General features: G+C 34.0%; 2 protein-coding genes across 4 annotated transcripts in view; both read right to left on the bottom strand.

Moving 5' to 3' along the window:
* Nca (neurocalcin homolog) overlaps window positions 1–19,063 on the bottom strand; it is a 114,829-nt gene that overhangs the window by 16,363 nt on the left and 79,403 nt on the right. The gene's annotated exons all lie outside the window — the stretch shown is intronic.
* Window positions 221–19,063, bottom strand: part of LOC122418324 (neuronal calcium sensor 2) — a 98,676-nt gene continuing 79,833 nt past the window's right edge. For all 3 annotated transcript variants that reach the window (XM_043432465.1, XM_043432468.1, XM_043432467.1), the window contains 2 exons: window positions 8,309–8,437; window positions 221–6,237 (listed from right to left, as the gene is read on the bottom strand). In XM_043432465.1, the coding sequence (XP_043288400.1) occupies window positions 6,061–6,237; window positions 8,309–8,437 (306 nt within the window). In that variant the 3' untranslated portion in view covers window positions 221–6,060. The remainder of the gene's footprint in view (window positions 6,238–8,308; window positions 8,438–19,063) is intronic.

Genomic DNA, 19,063 nt, shown 5'->3' with positions numbered 1-19,063 from the left:
AACCGAAGAAAACCGCGCCAAATTCAAACTCATTTTTCCGACGTTTTTTCCAATCGTTCCTCTCGTCATTCACCCAAAATTTCTCAACCCATTCACACCCAAACAAACACGCACAGAAGAGAATCCCAGCTGAAACATAAAAAAAACACGAGATTTGTCTTGACTGTTTCCGGTCAAATGTTTTTTTCTCAATCTTTTTTTTTCAAGTAGACAATGAGTATACACTTGGAGCACAGTGCGATTTATTATAATAATATTAATAATAATCATAATGCTGTTGTTGTTTTCTTCCATAATAATGATTAATGACAATGTAGGTTCGTTCAAGTATTGTTTGTTTTCCTTTTTGTTTCACCCACATACAAAATACGAAGTTGCTTCTTTTGATTGCTCGAACAGAACATTAATGCAACAATAATATTCGTAATAATAATAATAACAATAATAATATTAATAATTTTTCATATATTTATATGTATACGTATGCATTCGTAGATTCACATATTTACATACATATACATATTCATATATACTTATGTATATAATTGTATCGTATTTATTCATTCTTTTATCTAACGATGTTAGTATCGTAAGTTTACGCATGATTTTATTTCTTTTTATTTTTTGTTCTTTATATACATTGGTGTATTTATGCACATTCTTTAAGAGCACATACGCACACCGATGAATTACTAATGGCAGGTTACATTTTATTCGCCATTTTTTCTGTTTTCTCTCTCGCTCTCTTTCTCTTTTTCTCTCGACTGGAGTTTTCTTTTTATTCGGTAATTTTTTCTCCCTTTGCGCGCATTTCAAGGCTGGAACATCTTTAGCTTCGCCGTTACATCATTCGACTGAAAATTTTCATTTTTGCCAGTGAAGATAAAACTGTGACAAACGCAATGTCTTTTTCAAACATTTTTTTTCTCGTCTTTTGAGGATGCTTTTTTCCCCCATTTCGTGAAATATTTTACACACAAATTCTATATTCTCCGGTACGAGACTACGGCTCAACATTAATATAGAGAATTGAAAAATAAACGGTACCGACATGATTGATTTCATTTAGTTTTTATACGTCGAGTATTTAAATTTTTACACGCTTCTCGTTTCGGTGAGTGAACGATTTTTACTCGTCCGAATTCGATGAAATATCCGAGAATTATTTATTGCTTTCGAGCGCATTTTTTTTTTTGGTTTTTTATTACATTTTTTTTTTTTTAACTTTTTTCTTTTTCATTATTTCCAAACGGTTTTGTCTCTCAGCGCTGATTAATGCCTTATTTTATGACTTTTTTTCAGTTCCAATCGATCTTTGCTTTCATTTACGACGCGATTTTTCGCACAGAGCTTAATAACGGAGGCTTTTCGTCGTCGTCGCATGAAAAAAAAGTCACGTTCAATCGAGATTGATTCCAATGACGTTCGATCGACATTTTTTTTTTTTCGTTAGCGTCGTTTTTATCTCTCTTTCTCCCCCTGTAATTTGTTTTCTCTTTTTAATGATTCTTGTGATTTTTTTTATTTATTTTTTTTTATTATTATTTATTTTTGCTCTTCGTTTCGTTTTCGTCCCTCGAGTGTGTAGGCTGAATGAATCGGGTGATTGGGCGCAGTCCTACGTTTAATTGGACCGTGAAAAAGGTTTTCAGTTTTTCATAGGACAATAAGAAGCTGAAGCGTAATTTTGGAGTGAAAAAAAATTCAATTTCAAATCAATCCTTTTTTAAGGAACACAGATTTACAATGAAATGACAATTTTCATGCAGCTATTACGTGCAGCCAGTGGGCAGAAAAAAATCGATATGGCGGCAGAGAATTCGAAAAAATAGCGAGCGAAAATGAAATTCCGAACTTTTCATTCCGGAATGAGAAAAAATTATTTTTTTTTTATTTTTTTTTTCTTTTTGAAAAATAAGAAAGGCAGGAGCGTGATTATTATATATAAATATATGTTATTTGTGTGTTTATAGACAAAGTGTGTATGTGTATGTTGTGTGATTTTAAGAGGGCACGAGCGGACAGAACAGTAGAAAAATATAAAATTGCCGACACTTTTTAGCACGCGAGTGACTCTCGAATTAATTTGTTCGGTTCTTTTTTGTTTCAATACGATTTTTCGTTCAATTTGTATTTTTCCATTTCATCATATATATTTTTTTTTTTTATTATTTCATATTTCTCTTACTCGTTGAAATTGACTGTACCACATTTGCACAGCTGAATATCGTTCGAACCTTACGCAGAATAAATTCATGGAAAAAATTAAAAAAAAAAAAAAAAAAAAAAATATAAATATATATACTATGAGAAAATTAATTAATTGCTTGTTTTTCTCCACAAATTCATTGCGAGTTCAAAGCGCTTTCGTGCAGTCTCACGTACAACGTGAAAAATGCGGCATGTGTTTCCTTTGTTTTTTTTCTCTTTTATTTTTTTATTCGATTGTCGATGCTTGACTTTCCGATTGGATGATAAAAGAAAAAGGTAAAAATTACAAAAATGGTGATAAGCGCTAAAACTTTGGCGCATCACCTATTTATTTTCGACCTGCACACTTGTAGCCTGCCAATCTCTCTTTCCCTTTATCTTTCTGGTCTGGTAAGTTTTCACAGTTTTGGTTTGAGCCCGCTTTTGGGGGGGGGGGGGGGGGGAACTTCGATGCAACCTCGAAAGCTTCGAAGCTCTTTACAAATTTCACAATATTTTATGCGAAATTTTCGAATTTTATTCAAAACTATTTTCTTTTCATAATGCAAAAGGCTAAATTGGCTCAGATCTCGTAGTTTTTTTTCCAAAAATTTTTCATGCAATTCTACTCAATTGTTTCCACAAATTCTCATCTTTAAATCCCTGAATCCGATTGATATTTGTGACCTTCCTTTTCTTTTCGGGCTATAGAAATACTGACCCAAAATATTACTTCAAAATCTTACAATTTTCAAAGTCTCATCGAATTTTTCTCACAATTGAAGAATTTTTTTTTTTTCCAATGTTTTCTTATTTTTATCGCAATCAAAATATTTGTTCCATCTCGATACACCCCCTTCCTCCTTGCTCTCCTTTCGTTGCCCATTTATCGATTCGATTGGAGATAACGTTTGTTCGAGTGTTTCCCTCATCGGAAAATTCAATTTCATTGTTATTTTATTTCGATCATGTTAAAAATCATTTAAACTGGTACGAGATTTCCCATCGTATAACCATTTTAATCGTTAAAATGTAGGCAAATATTTATGTTTTTGGTATTCAAGTGTTGACTTTCTCCCATTTGTCCCCATCATTTGTTCAAATTGACGTTATCGTGGTTTCTTTTTTGTTTTAATATTTATTTATTTATTAATATGAAAGTACGTAAGGTTTCAAGTTTATTCGTCGATAAAATCAAAGTAGCGAACGTTGAATTCACGAGGAATCTTAATCGAAGAGAAAACGATGAAAAAAAATCGCGCAAAATTCTTTGTTTCTCTGCAGAAATAATTTTTTTCCATAAAAATTCGTCAAAATAAACAAAATTTGTGGTTCCCTGCTCAAGTATTAGTGGGAGACGAGCACTCGATCGAGATGATGAAAAACCGCGAATCACGGTATCGAACGAACATTTTGTTGTCGCCCCGTTTTATTCCAGTCAATTAATTAATCATTTTGTTTGCGCTACGTAGTTAAGATTTAGTTAATGCATGGAGGGATGCGATGATATGTGACTAGCCTAAGTTATGCGACTACGAGAATTAACCCAGATCGAGCGATTTTTATTTGGGAGAAAAACAGTCGAACCCTCAAAATTTCATCGATCTGGAGAACAGTACGATTTATCTAATTAGAAAGTGCAATTGGTCGAAATTCTATAGCTAATTTAAAGGAGGAACTCCGCTAAGTTTTGTCGTGGTTTTTTTCCCATCATAAAACCGAAGGAAGTGACGCAAGTCATTTTCTTTAAATTCCGTAGATTTTTTTCTAAAAAAAAAAAAAAAAACATTAAAATTCGATTAAAAGTTTTTCCCAGAAGGTAAATAACCGGTGGATTTGAAGGCTGAAAAGATTCGTTCCTCAAAATGATTCTTCGTAAATTTGTGCGACTGATTAAAGAAGATTATTTTTCATTTACGAATTTCAAATCGACGAGTTTCTAAATACATTAACGATTAGAGAGTCAGCTATTAGTCGTTTCAAGTATTAATCTCCCTCTTGCTGGCATCTTTTCATTAAAACATATTAAATATTAATCGTAGACGCGTGTAATTATTAGTAGTTTTTTTCACTTTTGTAGTTGCAGCAGTAATAGTAGTATTAATAATAATAATAGTTTTAGCGTTACTATTATTTCATAAAATCAATAAAAATCAATAATCATAATATTGGGCTCTCTTAGAATTCTAATAATTTAATCCACATAGAGTGATGATTGTTCCGAAGAAAGATTATTTTCGTAGCTGGTCGATTATCGCGAATATTTAATCATTAGAAGCGACATTGGTTTTATTTTATCATTTTTTTTCAAACTATCACGCCAACTTTCTTTTTTTTTTGCCTCCCCTATTATTTTTTCCTCGTTCTTACATATATTAATATTTATATATAATATATATGTATGCTTTATGGTACACATATGTATTAACTATTATTAATTATTCGTCACGAGTAACATAATAAATGCTCGCTGGCGTGCAATTTTTCCCTTTTATCTCTCTTCCAATTCTCACTTTGTTGTTGTTACAAATTCTGTGTGTGTGTGTGTGTCTGTGTGTGTGTGTGTGGTTTCTTTGTGAATTTCATGTATATGGGAAACATAAAATATCCATGGATGCTTTTACACCGAATGAAATATGGATAAATTTATTTATGCTTATGCATGTTTCGAAGTCTCGTGCGTGTTTGTGTTTATTTCCATCGTTTTCGCATTATTTTTCATTTCTCTCCTTCCTTTTCCACCCTCGCGCTTTGTGGTGAAAACGCTCGACACGATCACGCGCTCCTCCCTCACGAGCGATTAATCGTAATGAGATTTCGTGCCTTTTTTTGTTCATTCTCGTTTTACAATTTTCCTTTTTCTCTTGTCCGTTCTTTTTTTTCACGGCTCTCTCTCTCTCTTTTCCTTCGGCCGTCCGGACGATAAGAAACACGCGAACAATTTTTTTTTTTACTTCATTTACGATGAAAATTTTCGATACGCGTTCATGTTTCATTCTTTTTTTTCGTTTATCATTACCCTCGACTCTCTCCGTCGATGTAAACAAAAAAAGATTTTTCAAAAAGTTTCACAATCGCTTCTATTTTTTCTTGCCTTTTTTTTTCCATCGGCCCTTCTCCTTAAGGCCTGGCGCACCCCGGAATATATATTTACGAAACCTTTCACAACAACTTTTCATTTCGGAACCCCTGAACCTTTCCTTCGTTATATTTTTTCAATATTTTCATCTTGGAATCGCAATTGAATTCTTGATACGGTTTTACAATTTTTTTTTTTTTTTTAAATCAGCTCCCGAGAGAAAAAAACAATTAAAACAAATGCATCAGCTAAAGTGATGCTTTCACCAAGAAAAAATTCAAAATAATAAACGAATAATTGGCTTCTGCATACTCTGGCTTAATTCAATTAGAAAAAACGTTTAAAAAAAATTCAAATTATTGGGACATTTTCGTTACGATACTCACGCTACATCACTAAAATTCAGAAGAGTAACAAAGAAGGAATTCAAAATTTTGAATAGCCAAAGTAACTGTACGTATCGTCTCATTTGTTACATGAAAAAAAAAAAAAAAAAAAAAAAAACACGATGAGCACGAATCAGAAGGTTTTTGGAATGAAAAGGTCACGTGAAATGCTTCATATCCATATTCGATATTTAATATTTTTATATATAAATACTTAAGTACCGTTATTATTATCATTATTATAATTTTGTTATTTGTTTGTCGTTAGTATTATGTTAATATAGCGTTTAAATTGTTTTCATTTGTTTTCCTTTTTTCAACGTTGGTGATGTTTTTTTTTTTTTTTTTTAATTTTTAATTTTTCGTTTTTCGTTTTGTTATTTATGCGAACGTGACACGTTTGGATTAAGGAGCGAGCATCTTTGAAAGTTCCTCGTCCTGCAGGCAGCCCTTCAAAAATTCGTCCTGTGTCAATTGACCGTCGTTGTTCTCGTCCATTTTCGCGAATATATTCTTCGCCCTTTCCTCGGCACTGTCCGCCGGTCGATTGCTCGAACACGCTCCAAGCATATCGTATATCGCCTGAAAAAATAAAGTTTCAAGAAAAAAAAAACTTCGTGAAATATCCATTTTTGGGCAGATTTTTACTTCCTAATTAAAGATATTGCCACTCTAAATTAATAACAGAGTTATTTATTCAAAAATGTAAAAAAAATTTTTTCAACTTATTTTTTGGCGAGTGAAATTACAAGCGATTAATTAATCGGGAATCCATCACTGACTGAACCCCAAATTTCATTCGTCTCTGGCGAAAATACTATTGTTTTTTATGTAAAAAATCGCTTTAAAAGAAAACACAAAGTGAAATGGATCAAGAAAAAAGTCGTAATAAAAAGACAGAAGGCTATGACAGAAATGGCACAAGCCAAGAAGAAACAAAACGCCGAAATAAGCAAATGCGAGGTTACACGAGATCTACATACTTAAGGAGGGTGAATAACGACGATACAATGTTGCCATGCTAAACCATGTTAAATACATTAAAAATTTCAAAAGCATAAGAATTTAATAAAATTTGGTGAACATATTCTTTAGTGCCAAATTTGACAATACTTATTTTTTAAGATTTTTCTTCTGTACAGTTATCGAGTAATTGATCACTAAAGTTCACGTATACAAGCATAGCTTTTCCATATATATAGTTATACATTCCGGGCATAAGAAATCTGCTTTAATGCGTAATTACTCGATAACTAAGCAGAAGAAAATTTTGAAAAAAATTGTGTTTCCGTACTTGATGTTGAAGAACATTATCCCCAAATTTGATCAATTTCTAATTATTTAGACTTTTGTACCCAACCTCCTTAATTGTTATTGTGTACGTTTTTCATAAACTTCGTAAGAAGCGTTCATTCTTTATATGGAAAGTCAAACGATTTTTACGCACAGTCCCTGTAACCCTGTGTATTTTTTAAAATATTTAAACGCGTTCATCTAAATAACCAATAAGACGAAGTCTTTAAAATTTGACATGCGTGTCAGTCGAGTACTCATTGAAACTCTGCATAAATTCCACAACATTTTTAAGGAAATCGTTTCGTGCATGAACTACCTTTAAGGCACTCCTAGAACGGGTTTTGCATTTATTTGTTTTTCAAAATTTAATTTCAATTCGAATAAACTGGTTTTTTATTATTTGGCTTTTTAAATGTCAAAATATCAAAATTTTGATCGATTGGATGATTGAAATTCGAAAATTCAAAATTTTCAATTGATTTTTACTAATCCGGTGCTCAATTTATTCTGAAATGTCTTATCAAAAAATGGATTGCATTAGCACAAAAATTGTTAAACACCAGTCAGTCGGCTGGTGAACGAGATCGATATGAACTTTTGCCAATGCATACTGGCATATGTAAACGTTGACGCCGGTGTCTGAATAATAAATGAAATTGTTTATTCAATAACGATCCGAGCTGTTCAGTTACGGTATGAGGCGTTATGCTTTTTCGTTGTAAAATATGTAAGAGTTCAACGCGTTGTTTCGACGGGTTCCGGTGGGCTTACACGCTAAACCTAGAATTTCGGATATCCACGAATCGATGGAATGGAATTGGCATGTAGAATCGAAGGGGAATGTTAAAAAATGATTCGAAATTTCGAATCGTATCCAGTCAAATTCCGGAACTACGCGGATCAATCTATTTTCTCATAAATTTATTTGAAAATTGAAATGAAATTCAATAGAATAGTGGCTCAATGTTTCTTCAAATTTTTAATGCAAAAAAGAAAATTTTTCACGCAGAAAAACGCTTATTCATAGACCGGAGTCGAGCTTTCACTGGACTCGCCTTTTATTCCGGCTTCGTGGGGCCGAATTCATAAATAAAAATCATTTCGTCGTAGTATGATTGGATTTTAAGAATTCGGATGTTTTGAAATTCGGATTTAAAAAGTGATAAATCGAAGGGCTCATGATTATTGAGCATTAAAACTTTTCTGTCGGTTACACATCAGACGGGAGAGCTTGAATTTTGATTTTTTGAAATTTCAAGAAAAACGAAGAAATCGAGAATTACCCTGAATTGAGTGAAAATCCGATTTTCCGTATATTCATCATTATAGACTATTCGTTTATAAAATAGTACGATACCTGAACGATTTTAGTCATTTCCTGAATGTCGATGACCCCATTACCGTCTACGTCGTACATCCGAAATGCCCATTTCAATTTTTCTTCGGCAGTGCCACTTGACGTCACGTCAATCGCCAAAAGGAATTCCTGTAGAACAAAAAAAAACACAAAAAATTTTAATCACTCAATCTCTATTGAACGAATTTTTTTTCAGTTTAATTGCTTTCATTTAGTTTCTGATAAGTTAGGCATTCAATTTCTAATTGTTCATTAAATTCGTTCATCATTTGTACGGAGTCAAGAAAGTGTGTTTTACCGAGTCTCATTTTTTTCATACGACGCGCAATTGTTTTTTCCAACTCCCTTCGAGGTACGATTTTTTGACTGATTCACTTGAAAACGATCCCCAACAAAAAATCACGAATTATGAAAAAATTAAATTCTCGATCCTAATGCCAGGTTGGCCATGAACGATTGGATTTTTGGTGTTTTGTCAAGAACAACAATTGAGAAAAACTTTCAAAATATTTATCAAATTATCGAGACGCCAACGGGGCAGTTTTCCATGAAAAAGTGCACTTTTTCAAAGTTTTCGAAGCAGTTATTCGTGCAATCGATGATAAAAAAAAAATGCACATTTTTTGTACCTTTGCAAAAGTCCCAAAAGTAGTGTACAAAGAGAATCTCGTTTTTTTTTTTAAATTTTTTTATTCAATCGTCAAACGAATGTTCATCTCGTATTTCGAATCCTAATGACGAAGACTGTGGTTTATGGAGGAACGAAGGAGAGAATTGAGGGTTGTTAACATCGATGGAATCATGTGGAAGAAAAACTCAATTTGACAAACGAAGGAATTGAATGAAGGAAGCGAGGAAGAGGGGAGGGGGGGGGGGGGGAAGGAAAATTACAAGGCAGCATGAGCAGAGCACGATAATCTGGGAATGCTACAAAACGCTGCAGTAGTACGAGGGTTGCAGTGGTAAAGGTGTTTTTTGGTCAGACACTGGGAGCAACCGCACTCCCACGCTCGACTGAAATGCGAGTTTACCACTTGGCCACTGCGGGATACGTGCAATTAAGGCTATAATGCGCGCATCTCTGCATTTCTGTCCAACTCGAGCCAGTAAATATTTGGTAAAACAAGAAAAAAGATTTTTTTTTTTAAGACAACTTTTTCGTGGGACTGCCGCTCGTTATTCTCTCGCAGATAATTAACGAAGGATGAACATGAGAGTAATAAATAATAGAACGAAGCGGAATTATAATGTCTCCAGTACTTTAATTTTATTTATTATTGTGAGACGAAGAAGCATTTTGTAGATGAAAAATATTAATACTGTCAGAACGGAACATAAAAGAGAAAACATATTCGAAATGTGATATGTTCACATTGCAAATAAGTAATGATAAAAAGAACAACTATTTCTAAAAAAATAATTGAAAGAAGAGAAAAATAAAATATCGAAAGAAGTGACAGTTCGTGAACTTGAAAGAACGAAGTCGTTTTCAAAAAAATATTCTAATTCGTTTGAAATATTTGCTCGTACGACAAAATTGTTAAAATTTTTCATTCTTAAACGTTGCTTGACTAGAAATGTGCGTTTTTTTAAATCATTCGTAAGCTGAAACGTTTTTCTTCTTTCATAATAAATGGCGGGGTCTCGATCGCTTTAAAAAATTTGTATTCCCCCCGAATTTGTTGTCTTTCAATAAGTCGATTTGAAGCCGAGTCCGATCGAACGTTATTCGCAATATTTATTTCAATTCCACCAACGTTTTGACCTACTTCCTGCCAGACGAAACGAAAAGACGTGAAAAGTACAAAGATTCCTATATTAGAACTTCTCGCGTTCGTAAAAATAGAAACAAAACCAGCCTTTGAAACTAGAAACAAAAAATTTTATGATTTTCCTAAAAAAACAAAGTATTCAACCATTCATTTCTGAAAAAAATCAAACAGGAAAAAAAAACACAATTCAAAAAATTTACAGTAAAATAATAACGTAAAGCAAAAAAAAAATAATAAAATAAATAAAATCCAAAAAAATAGAAAATAAAATGAAATGTAAAATTATGTAAAAAATAAAGTAAAAAAATTGATTGGAATAAAGATGTAAGAAGTGAATTCGGTGAGAAAATAATAACGAACAAATATTTTCATTCAGTTCGAAATAAAAAAAGGTGAAAGAAAAAATCAAAATAGCATTGAAATCGCTGTTTAATCAATGATCCAAGGCGGAGGCAAATACGTAACTAAAGCGTCATTAATATGGATCTTGAAGTTAGGAGCACTGGGTGGACTATTTCTTCTCGTTTTTTTTGCCCCTTTCTTTTTTACCCTTTACACGTGCACGTAATTGTACGACATACTCGAGGACTTTGAAGTTAGTCCGAGCTTTTCTCGCGTACAAAAGCCTTTCTTTCTCTCGTTTCTCACGGATGCGCTGGTGTGTTTGTATGCGTCAACTCGTATAAAAGGTGCCCAGGAGGAAAACTTTGTTCTCTTTTACTTTCTACGATGCTTTAATAAATAATCTCCCGGCGTAGGAATAGGCAAGTCCGTTTTTTCTCGTCCGAGCTTTTTTTTTTGTCTTTGCTCCCCGTTGGGTTACGTGCGAGCTTTTTGACAATGGCGGAGAAAGGGAGGGAGGCGAGGGCAACTTTTACGATAGAAGCTCACACAGAGGGATTAATTAATGAAAATTATTGCAGATCGCGCATCTCGGAATACAGGGTGTCTAATTTTGACTAGAACAGAAATTTCATGACTTTTAAGGCTTTTTAAGTCAAGGAACAGGAATTTTTCATGACTTTTCTTATGGTTCTGATACTTTTTATTCATCTTTTAATTATAAAAAAATTCAATAAAAATAACAAAGAAATGATATTTTATTTTGAAATAAAGAATCTTTTTTTCTTACAAACTATTCATTCGATATTCGTTTTTATATCGATGATGAGTATTGACGAACCAGACATTGTCGCCACCCCGCGAATTTTGAAATCATGTTGAAGAAAACCAAAAAATCGACAATGACAATGAGCGTTGCAGAGATCTTAAAAAATCAGGTTGTTTGGTCATTTTTCATGACATTTAATGATTTTTTCAGGTCCGAGTGTAATTTCATGACATTTAAGAATTTTCATGACTTTTCAGGTCGTTAGACACCCTGGGAATAATTCAAAATAAAGATCATCAAGTCTAATTATTCATTCCGGGGGCGGCATGCTTTTTTTCCTCGAGGGCAGTTTATTAATGATAAAGCCTGAGGAATAGAAATGTTGGTGGCTCAAAACGTAAGTGAGAAAAGGCGGAAAAGTGGAGGAAAAAAATCGCATTAATTTTGTTAATAATTTGTGTTTTTTCGTCTCGGTTAAAAGTCCACGAGAACTCCGGGGTCGTGATCCGGGGTTAACGGTCTCAGTGGGCTCGTATCTCTTCGCCTCTTTAAAACGTTACGTCGTGGCTGCGGGGGTTTTTGCCCGCAAGCATCCGAGAAACAGGGAGAGAAAGAGACGTAACAGAGAGGAAGAAAAAAATGGCGAGGGGCTCTCTCTCTCTCTCTCTCTCTCTCTCTCTCTCTCTCTCTCTCTCTCTCTCGTACTCGAGTGAATGTGAGCTCGGAGTTAAGGGGTTGTGTGTGTGTGGGTCGTCTCGCATTGAGCGAAGCTCGGATGAGGCGAGCCCCCGCACGTTGAAGAAATGCTTGGCTAGGGTCAATATGAGGAAGTAAAGCAAAAGAGAGCCAGAGGAGACCATCAAGAGGTCAGGAAGAGGCAATAGAGGCCTCGCCACCTTTTACCTTTTTTTCACCCCCTCCAATCTCTCTGTGTTCTTGCGGCACCAGCTTAAATCCCATGAGCCTTTTCGGCATTCATATTACCACGGATAATCATTTGATTCGGCTAATTACCAATTTTATTAACTTTTAACTCAAATGCTCAATGGAACGGGTACGAAAATTCAGAAATTTTGTGGCTTCAAATTTTTCAATGCACCGGAACTCGGAGTCGGTTTTCAGGGCCTTTTTCACCCCGGTTTCCGCATAAAGAAATTCGTATATTCAAACGTTCTATGTTATTGCAATCAAAAAAGTACGTCCCAAAAAATTTGCTTGCCAACTCTTCGTTGTGGGCAATAGATTTTTTTTTAATCTTTTGAACATATGTTCAAAGTGATTCAATGCTCATTGAATATTGCCTGGTTATAACTGTTTTTGCTTCCTCATAGAGCAAACTATGTGACGATGAACTTTTTTTTTCTCCAGTTTTCAATGTCAAAGTGCTCAAAATGTCTAAAAACATCAAAAAATCGTATCTAGAAAAAATGTCCGAATGTGTGTGTGTGTGTGTGTGTGTATGTTATGGCACTGCAAAATTCAAACGCTTATAACTCGAAAACGATTTGAGATACAGGGCTACCGTTTTGCATAGATGTTAATCCGAACAAGCTCTTAATTCTCTGATAATTTTGTCAGAATTAAAAAAAAAATACGAATCCTACGACGTTTTGAAGTTTTTTAAAAAAGGGTGTCGACGCTCTAACTTCCGGAAATTTTAAGATTTATTACTAATTTTTTTGTTTATAAATAGATTATCATAATAGGAAGGTTGGTATTGAATTTGGGAAATATCGGTTGAGCGGTTTAAATTTTATAATTTTTAAAATTTTACGAAATTATGAGTTTTTCAAAAAATCCGCTTTAATTTTTGGAAATCAATTTGGAAAGTTAAAAGTCGATGAATGAATTAAAATTTTATTAAAAAAAAATTTTAAGTAACAAATTGCTTTCTCAAGCTTTTAGAACAATGCTTAAAGCTTCCTCTATGAGGAAGCCAAAATGAAAAATAGTACCTCATAGAGTAAGCTTTGAGCATCGTGCATCTTGAACATCTTGAGGAAGCAATTTGGAAATTTCAATTTCCAGCATTTTTTACTAAAACATAAAAAACTAAAAATAAGTGAAAAATAGCTTGATGATGCTTTTGTTTTACTGCTCAATTTTTTATTCTATCAAAAAATCTTGACGAAATAAGATCACGACATCAGCCTATTCACCCGTTGATTTTAAGGTCAATTTTGTTTGTCTGTAATGGATTTGATTTGACTGTAATGGAGAATTCACAGTGAAACAATTTCACATATTAAATCTGATCACACATAAGGTTATTGTGCCTGATTTAATTACTTAGAAACTAGAAAAAAATTCTGGTCGGGGTCATGCGTCGATTCTGTGAGACCTTGTTGGATTTATGATTCTAATGTTTGCTCGTTGTCACGAGTCTGTAATTTGGTCGAAATAAACACCTACTTATTGTGAATTCTGGTTTTAATCTAAATATACAATAAGCTTGAATTTAAATCTTTTCAGATGAAGGAACCATAAATATTATTCATCGATCAAGGTCAATGAATGTTCGAATCTATTCCCATATTTAACAGCACAAATATTCGAAGAGACTAGAAAATTTTTGAAGACCGAAGAAATCGTCGAAACCGCAGTGCCTCGAACATTTGCTTTTCCGAATAAGAAAACTGATGATACGTTCGCGAAAAGATTGTCAGTTTTTTGAAATAGTGTGTTTTGTTTTGCCTTCTCTTTTAGAGTTGTTAAAAACGCCATTATACGTAGATAAGCGTACGTGAAAATGTCGGTTGTGAAGAAAAGCGTGGTCCGTCCACCTCGAGGCATCAGGTGACCCAGTTCATTCTGGGCATAAGCTTAACTACGCTCAAAACTTTTTATTAACGATGCGAAAGCTTGTGGACAGCGTTGAGAGGAAGCGAGAGAGAAAAAAAATTGCAAAAAGTGAATGTGGAAATTTTGATTCGATCGTGTTGGAAACTTTTAGAGTCACAACAAATTGGTAAAAAAAATCATTTACGAACACGAGGACAAAGAAAAAAGTTCAGTGCGTTAAAAATAATGGCCGAAATCTCGAGTAAACTAACTTTTTATAACAACGAAAAAATTCTATCACGAAATTAACTAAAAAGTGATACAAACGAATCCTCCAGGGATAACGAAAGATTCAAGAGTTTTGAGAACGAAAAAATAATTATAATTGACGTAAACAACGTTCAGGTGCTTCTAATTCTGGATAAATAATGAAAACTCATATAGAGTGTCCCCCGAGAGAGGCCGACGAATGTTGCTTCGAGTTTGAGATCGAATTTCGAGGGTAGAAATGTTTTTTTGATAAGCTTTTCCGTGACGAGTTATCAACAATGAAATTTCAACGATAAAAATCCTTTTATCGAACATACTGCGAAAACGGTTGGAAATAGAGTAAAACTCCACTGGACCGATATTGCAGGCAATAAAATTTCCTACAAAAAAGTCTACACAATATTTTCTCTATCTGCAGTATCTTAGTGCCGGAAGCTGATCAAATAAACACCTTAGGAAAGATGACACCTGCGCATGACCTTTGAAACTCAGTTTTCCAGGCCATTGGTTCCCAGGAATAAACCACCAGAGCTACAAGAATACTGTCAAGAGCTTTTTTGTAGGAAATTTTGTGCGCTATAAAATTGGTCCTGTGGACTTTAGCTCTATCTGCAACGGTTTCGCCAGTAAACGAGGAGAAAGAGCGGACAATTGCCAAATCCCACACCAAACACTTCAGTTGACAGGAAAAACATTTTCACACTTTTCTACTCGGTTTTCGATCTCTGGATGAGTCCGTCTAGTGTATACCATTGACTTTCTAACACCCTGCAAGAAATAATTAAGGTCTCCCCCGGAAGTATTTCTCTAAAACCATAGCAAAATATAAAACATTTTGAAAAAATACACCAAATGGAAGAAAAAACATTATAATCAGACCCGTTCTAATATATTCTTATTAGTTGGACTTTCTTTAACCAAAGCTTGAGAAGCCTCGATAAAGACCAACTGGGAATTTGTGTACGTCGACATGAAAGGTTCCGAGCGCGAGAATTGGAACGAACACCAAGAATCATAGTATTCTGGGATGTCTCAAGTGACCCTGGCGCTGTGGACCGACGTTTGATAATGTAAAGGGCGTAAGGAAACTTGGTACGAATCGGTCGACCAGTTCTTGTGGCTTTTCAGCATGGATATGTATATTTATACGTGTCCACGTGTGTCAACTCCGTTTGCAGAAGTCTATTGACTCTGTTGGCTGTTCCTGCGCTCGCAAATCTACCTCTGTACATATATTCGTACGAACAGTCACATTTGTCAAGCTCGAGCTTTACCAGGAGAGCAGAGCGCTCGCCTGGACAAATATTCCCTCAACTAACGACCACATCGAGGCGATTTTGATTGCTCAACTATTTCGTATTAGCTTTACCACTATTTTGAATATCATCTACCCTTTGTTTTTACAAATACGTCATTTTCTTATGTAATTAAAATCCTCATAAATTCTAGCTCGATTGAATAATTGTTAATTACTTCAAATTCATCATCATAGTTATTAATCATTTTTATCGATTATTTCGTGCCATTGGGCCATGCCATGAGAGATTTTTTCATTAGCATCATTGTGAGTACTTGAATTAAGGTATTTTTTTTTCACGAATCGAAACACTTTACGAATAACTGATTTTCATTTACAATTGAGTCAAAGAGTTCGCAAGTACAGTGAACATTTTTCAATGATGAACGTTTTAAAAATGGAGAATTTTTTTAAAAATTCAAAAAGCGTGGAATTTTTATGGGAACGTTTGATACGAATTGAGAAAACGATAAATAAAAAATTTATAAACGATTAACACGACGATGATCGACTCGAGGCTGGACAGAATAAAAAAGAAGAAAATTACAATTTTTATCGAAACAATCATAAGAATGAGATTTAAAGCCATTCGAGAAAGAAAATTAAATAAATTTAAACGATTTTTCATTTTGATTCAACCCCACTTTTTCCTCGTTTCGTTAACTCCCTCGTAACAAAGAGCTGCCGGACGGACACTCTTTTCTGACGACTACTTTATTCCATTTGCACGAGGACCCGGGAAAACGCAGTGGATATTTCACTGTTCGTAAAATGGCGTTTACAATATTCTATTGTTCAAAAGTCATCGAACCGTCGCGTAACCGCATCAAATCGATTTAAATAGCATTTTTTCGTTAGGTTTCATTGAAAAAAGAAAGAAAAAAACAATTTGTAAAGTGCAATCAAGTAGTAAAATCCGAGTCAGGTTCCCAAAATTGTGCAAAATGTGCATGAAATTTGTATCAAAACCCAGGATTTTTGCTACTAAATTTTCACTGGCAATTTAATTTGTAGTCATTGGGTTTTATTTTTTTTTTTTTCAAGTTGCTCTCAATTATTTCTATTTCCAGAAAATCAAAAAAAAAATAGCAAATTATTACCGAATACTACACTTTTTAAAATCAGTTTTGATTAATCAGGCTGCATTTTTTCGAACATGAATTTAATGCTAAAAAATTAAGTTGAACAGTTAATCCAAAGAATTTCGTTGATTTTCAGGATTTGTTTTAACCAAAATCGAACACAACAACAAAAGGAAGATCAGGCATACTTGTGAGCCAAAACGCTCTTTGGTTTTTTGATCGGGGCCGGGTTGAAGTTCCGAACGGTGAGAAATCAGAAGGCTCAAAAGTCCGAAAATCTAGCTGGGACTCGAAATATATAGATATACCGCACTAGCGAGATTTTCGGACTTTTGAGCCTTCTGATTTCTCACCGTTCGGAATTTCAACCCGGCCCCTTTTGATCTCAGATAAACCGATCCCCCGGAATCGCGAAGACCATAATTTTACACCGAATTTATCCGAGATATCAGAGTTAAAAAATTATATCATAGAGTTGAAATACCAATAAATAAACCCTTCAAATTTCAAAAGTCTATGTTTTTTTCCTCGCAACAAAAACCCCAAAAAGTCCAACTGCCACACAAAAGAACCCCCTTAATATATATTTACTATTATATTTTGGACCTATTCGAGCAGAATTCAAAATATTTACATCGTTAAATAATTAATCGGGCTTATAATAATGAAACATACAAGAAAAAATAATTTAAAAATCGCAGATTGGGTCACTCTATTTTAGAGAATTTTTAGGAAAAAATAAAAGATGGCATTCACCTCTAAAAAAATGTTTTGTACTTTAGAAGCAAAATAAACGTTGACATCGTTAATTCAAATTATCTTTCATATTTTAAAATGAAAGTGCTCTTCACAAGAGCACTTTTGAGCACTTTTTTGATTGAAAATAATGACGTGATCATATTTGTTGATATCTGAATAAGTTCAGGAATTATCAGGGTTGATATTTTTCAAAACTTCCAAAATCCACATTTTTTCGAAAATTTAACAGACACAGATCTAAAAATTGGTGCGGATAATCCTTTCATGGATTACTATTCCTTATTAAAAAACGAGGAAAATTAAAAATGGTCGGGGTCACGGCCTAGGTGAAATGGCGTGGAATGCCTCGCATATAGTTATTTACTTTATTACGGGAGGTGCCGCCATTGATTTTGAGTTGGTCACGTGAACTCGATGGCTCTTAACCTCAAACGAGTGTTTTTCTTTTTCCATTCTCAAGTCATTTTCACCGGCAATTTCTCAAGACATCGTTGATCTCTAAGAACATTCAATTTTCTTATTCTCGTTTTTGGCTCTTTAAAGTTGGGCGGATCCTATTTCATTAAATCTAAATCGTCGCAGAGGGAGTGTGCCTGGGATGAGAGTCCATGGCTTCACAAAAAATGTGATTTTCGTCAACTAGATGGTAGATCCTATGATAATTCCTACTTTCTAATTTCTACTTTCAAAGTTTTGAAATTTTCGATTTCCATTAGATTCGATCTTCCTTAAATTGTATTTTAGAACAATTGAAATAAAAACATTTATTTTCAACAGATATTTAAATTATTCACTCGTAGACGTGAGTAATTCTTCGAAGTTTTTTCTATCTTTGTAGTCGAAAATCGCGATCAATCTTCTCGTAAATAACGCGAAATAATGATGCAGTTATGAGACTTCGATTGCCACCAATTGAGGTGAAAATGATCTGCTGTTCGTTTTTATTGAAGGTAATCAGGATTAAATCGGTCTACACAAGGAAAATGGTGAACAAAACAATTGTATTTTGAAAAAGTTATACACGAGACGATAAATTAGAGACGACTGACTGCACGAATAAAAAATAACATATGTTGCTTAACAACGCCTCTTCTTTTTTTTTTTTAATGAATATATATATGACGAGCTTTTCGCGATAGTCAATATTTTATTTTAACAGTTTTTATCGCGATGCATTATATTGCAAAGACACTTGCGATTTGAAAGTGTGTTTTTGTGAAACAAAAAGAGAAAACGCGTTGATCGTTGAGCGAAAAATAAAAATGCCTTCATCCGAGTTCGCTTGTTCTCTCACTGTATATGGAAATTTGTATAGGTACGTATTTGAATGTACATGTCAGTCGATGTGTGACTGTAAATGTCCTATAACGAGACTCGTGGATAGTCCAAAGTGTTTTGGTTGCGTGTCTGGAATATTTAACCAGATGCTTTAGCTCCTTAGTCTGTTAGAGCTTGTTGGAATTCTCACGGCATTTCGCACTCTGGGGCGATAACAAAAATATACTCGACACGAACCGAGACAGAGATTTGTTTACGAATTCGTTTTTTTCTTCTAATTTTCAACTGGGTAGTGTGAAGCAGCGATGTACGGATGAGTCGGCTCGGAAGATTGCATGGATGCCCAACGACCTAATTCATTTTTCTCCACGGACTTCGCAAAATTTTTATTTCAAAGAAGAAAAA

This window comes from Venturia canescens, chromosome 11, assembly GCF_019457755.1.
Source record: "Venturia canescens isolate UGA chromosome 11, ASM1945775v1, whole genome shotgun sequence".
Taxonomy (NCBI): Eukaryota; Metazoa; Arthropoda; class Insecta; order Hymenoptera; family Ichneumonidae; genus Venturia; species Venturia canescens.
This window is presented reverse-complemented; position numbering and strand designations above follow the sequence as displayed.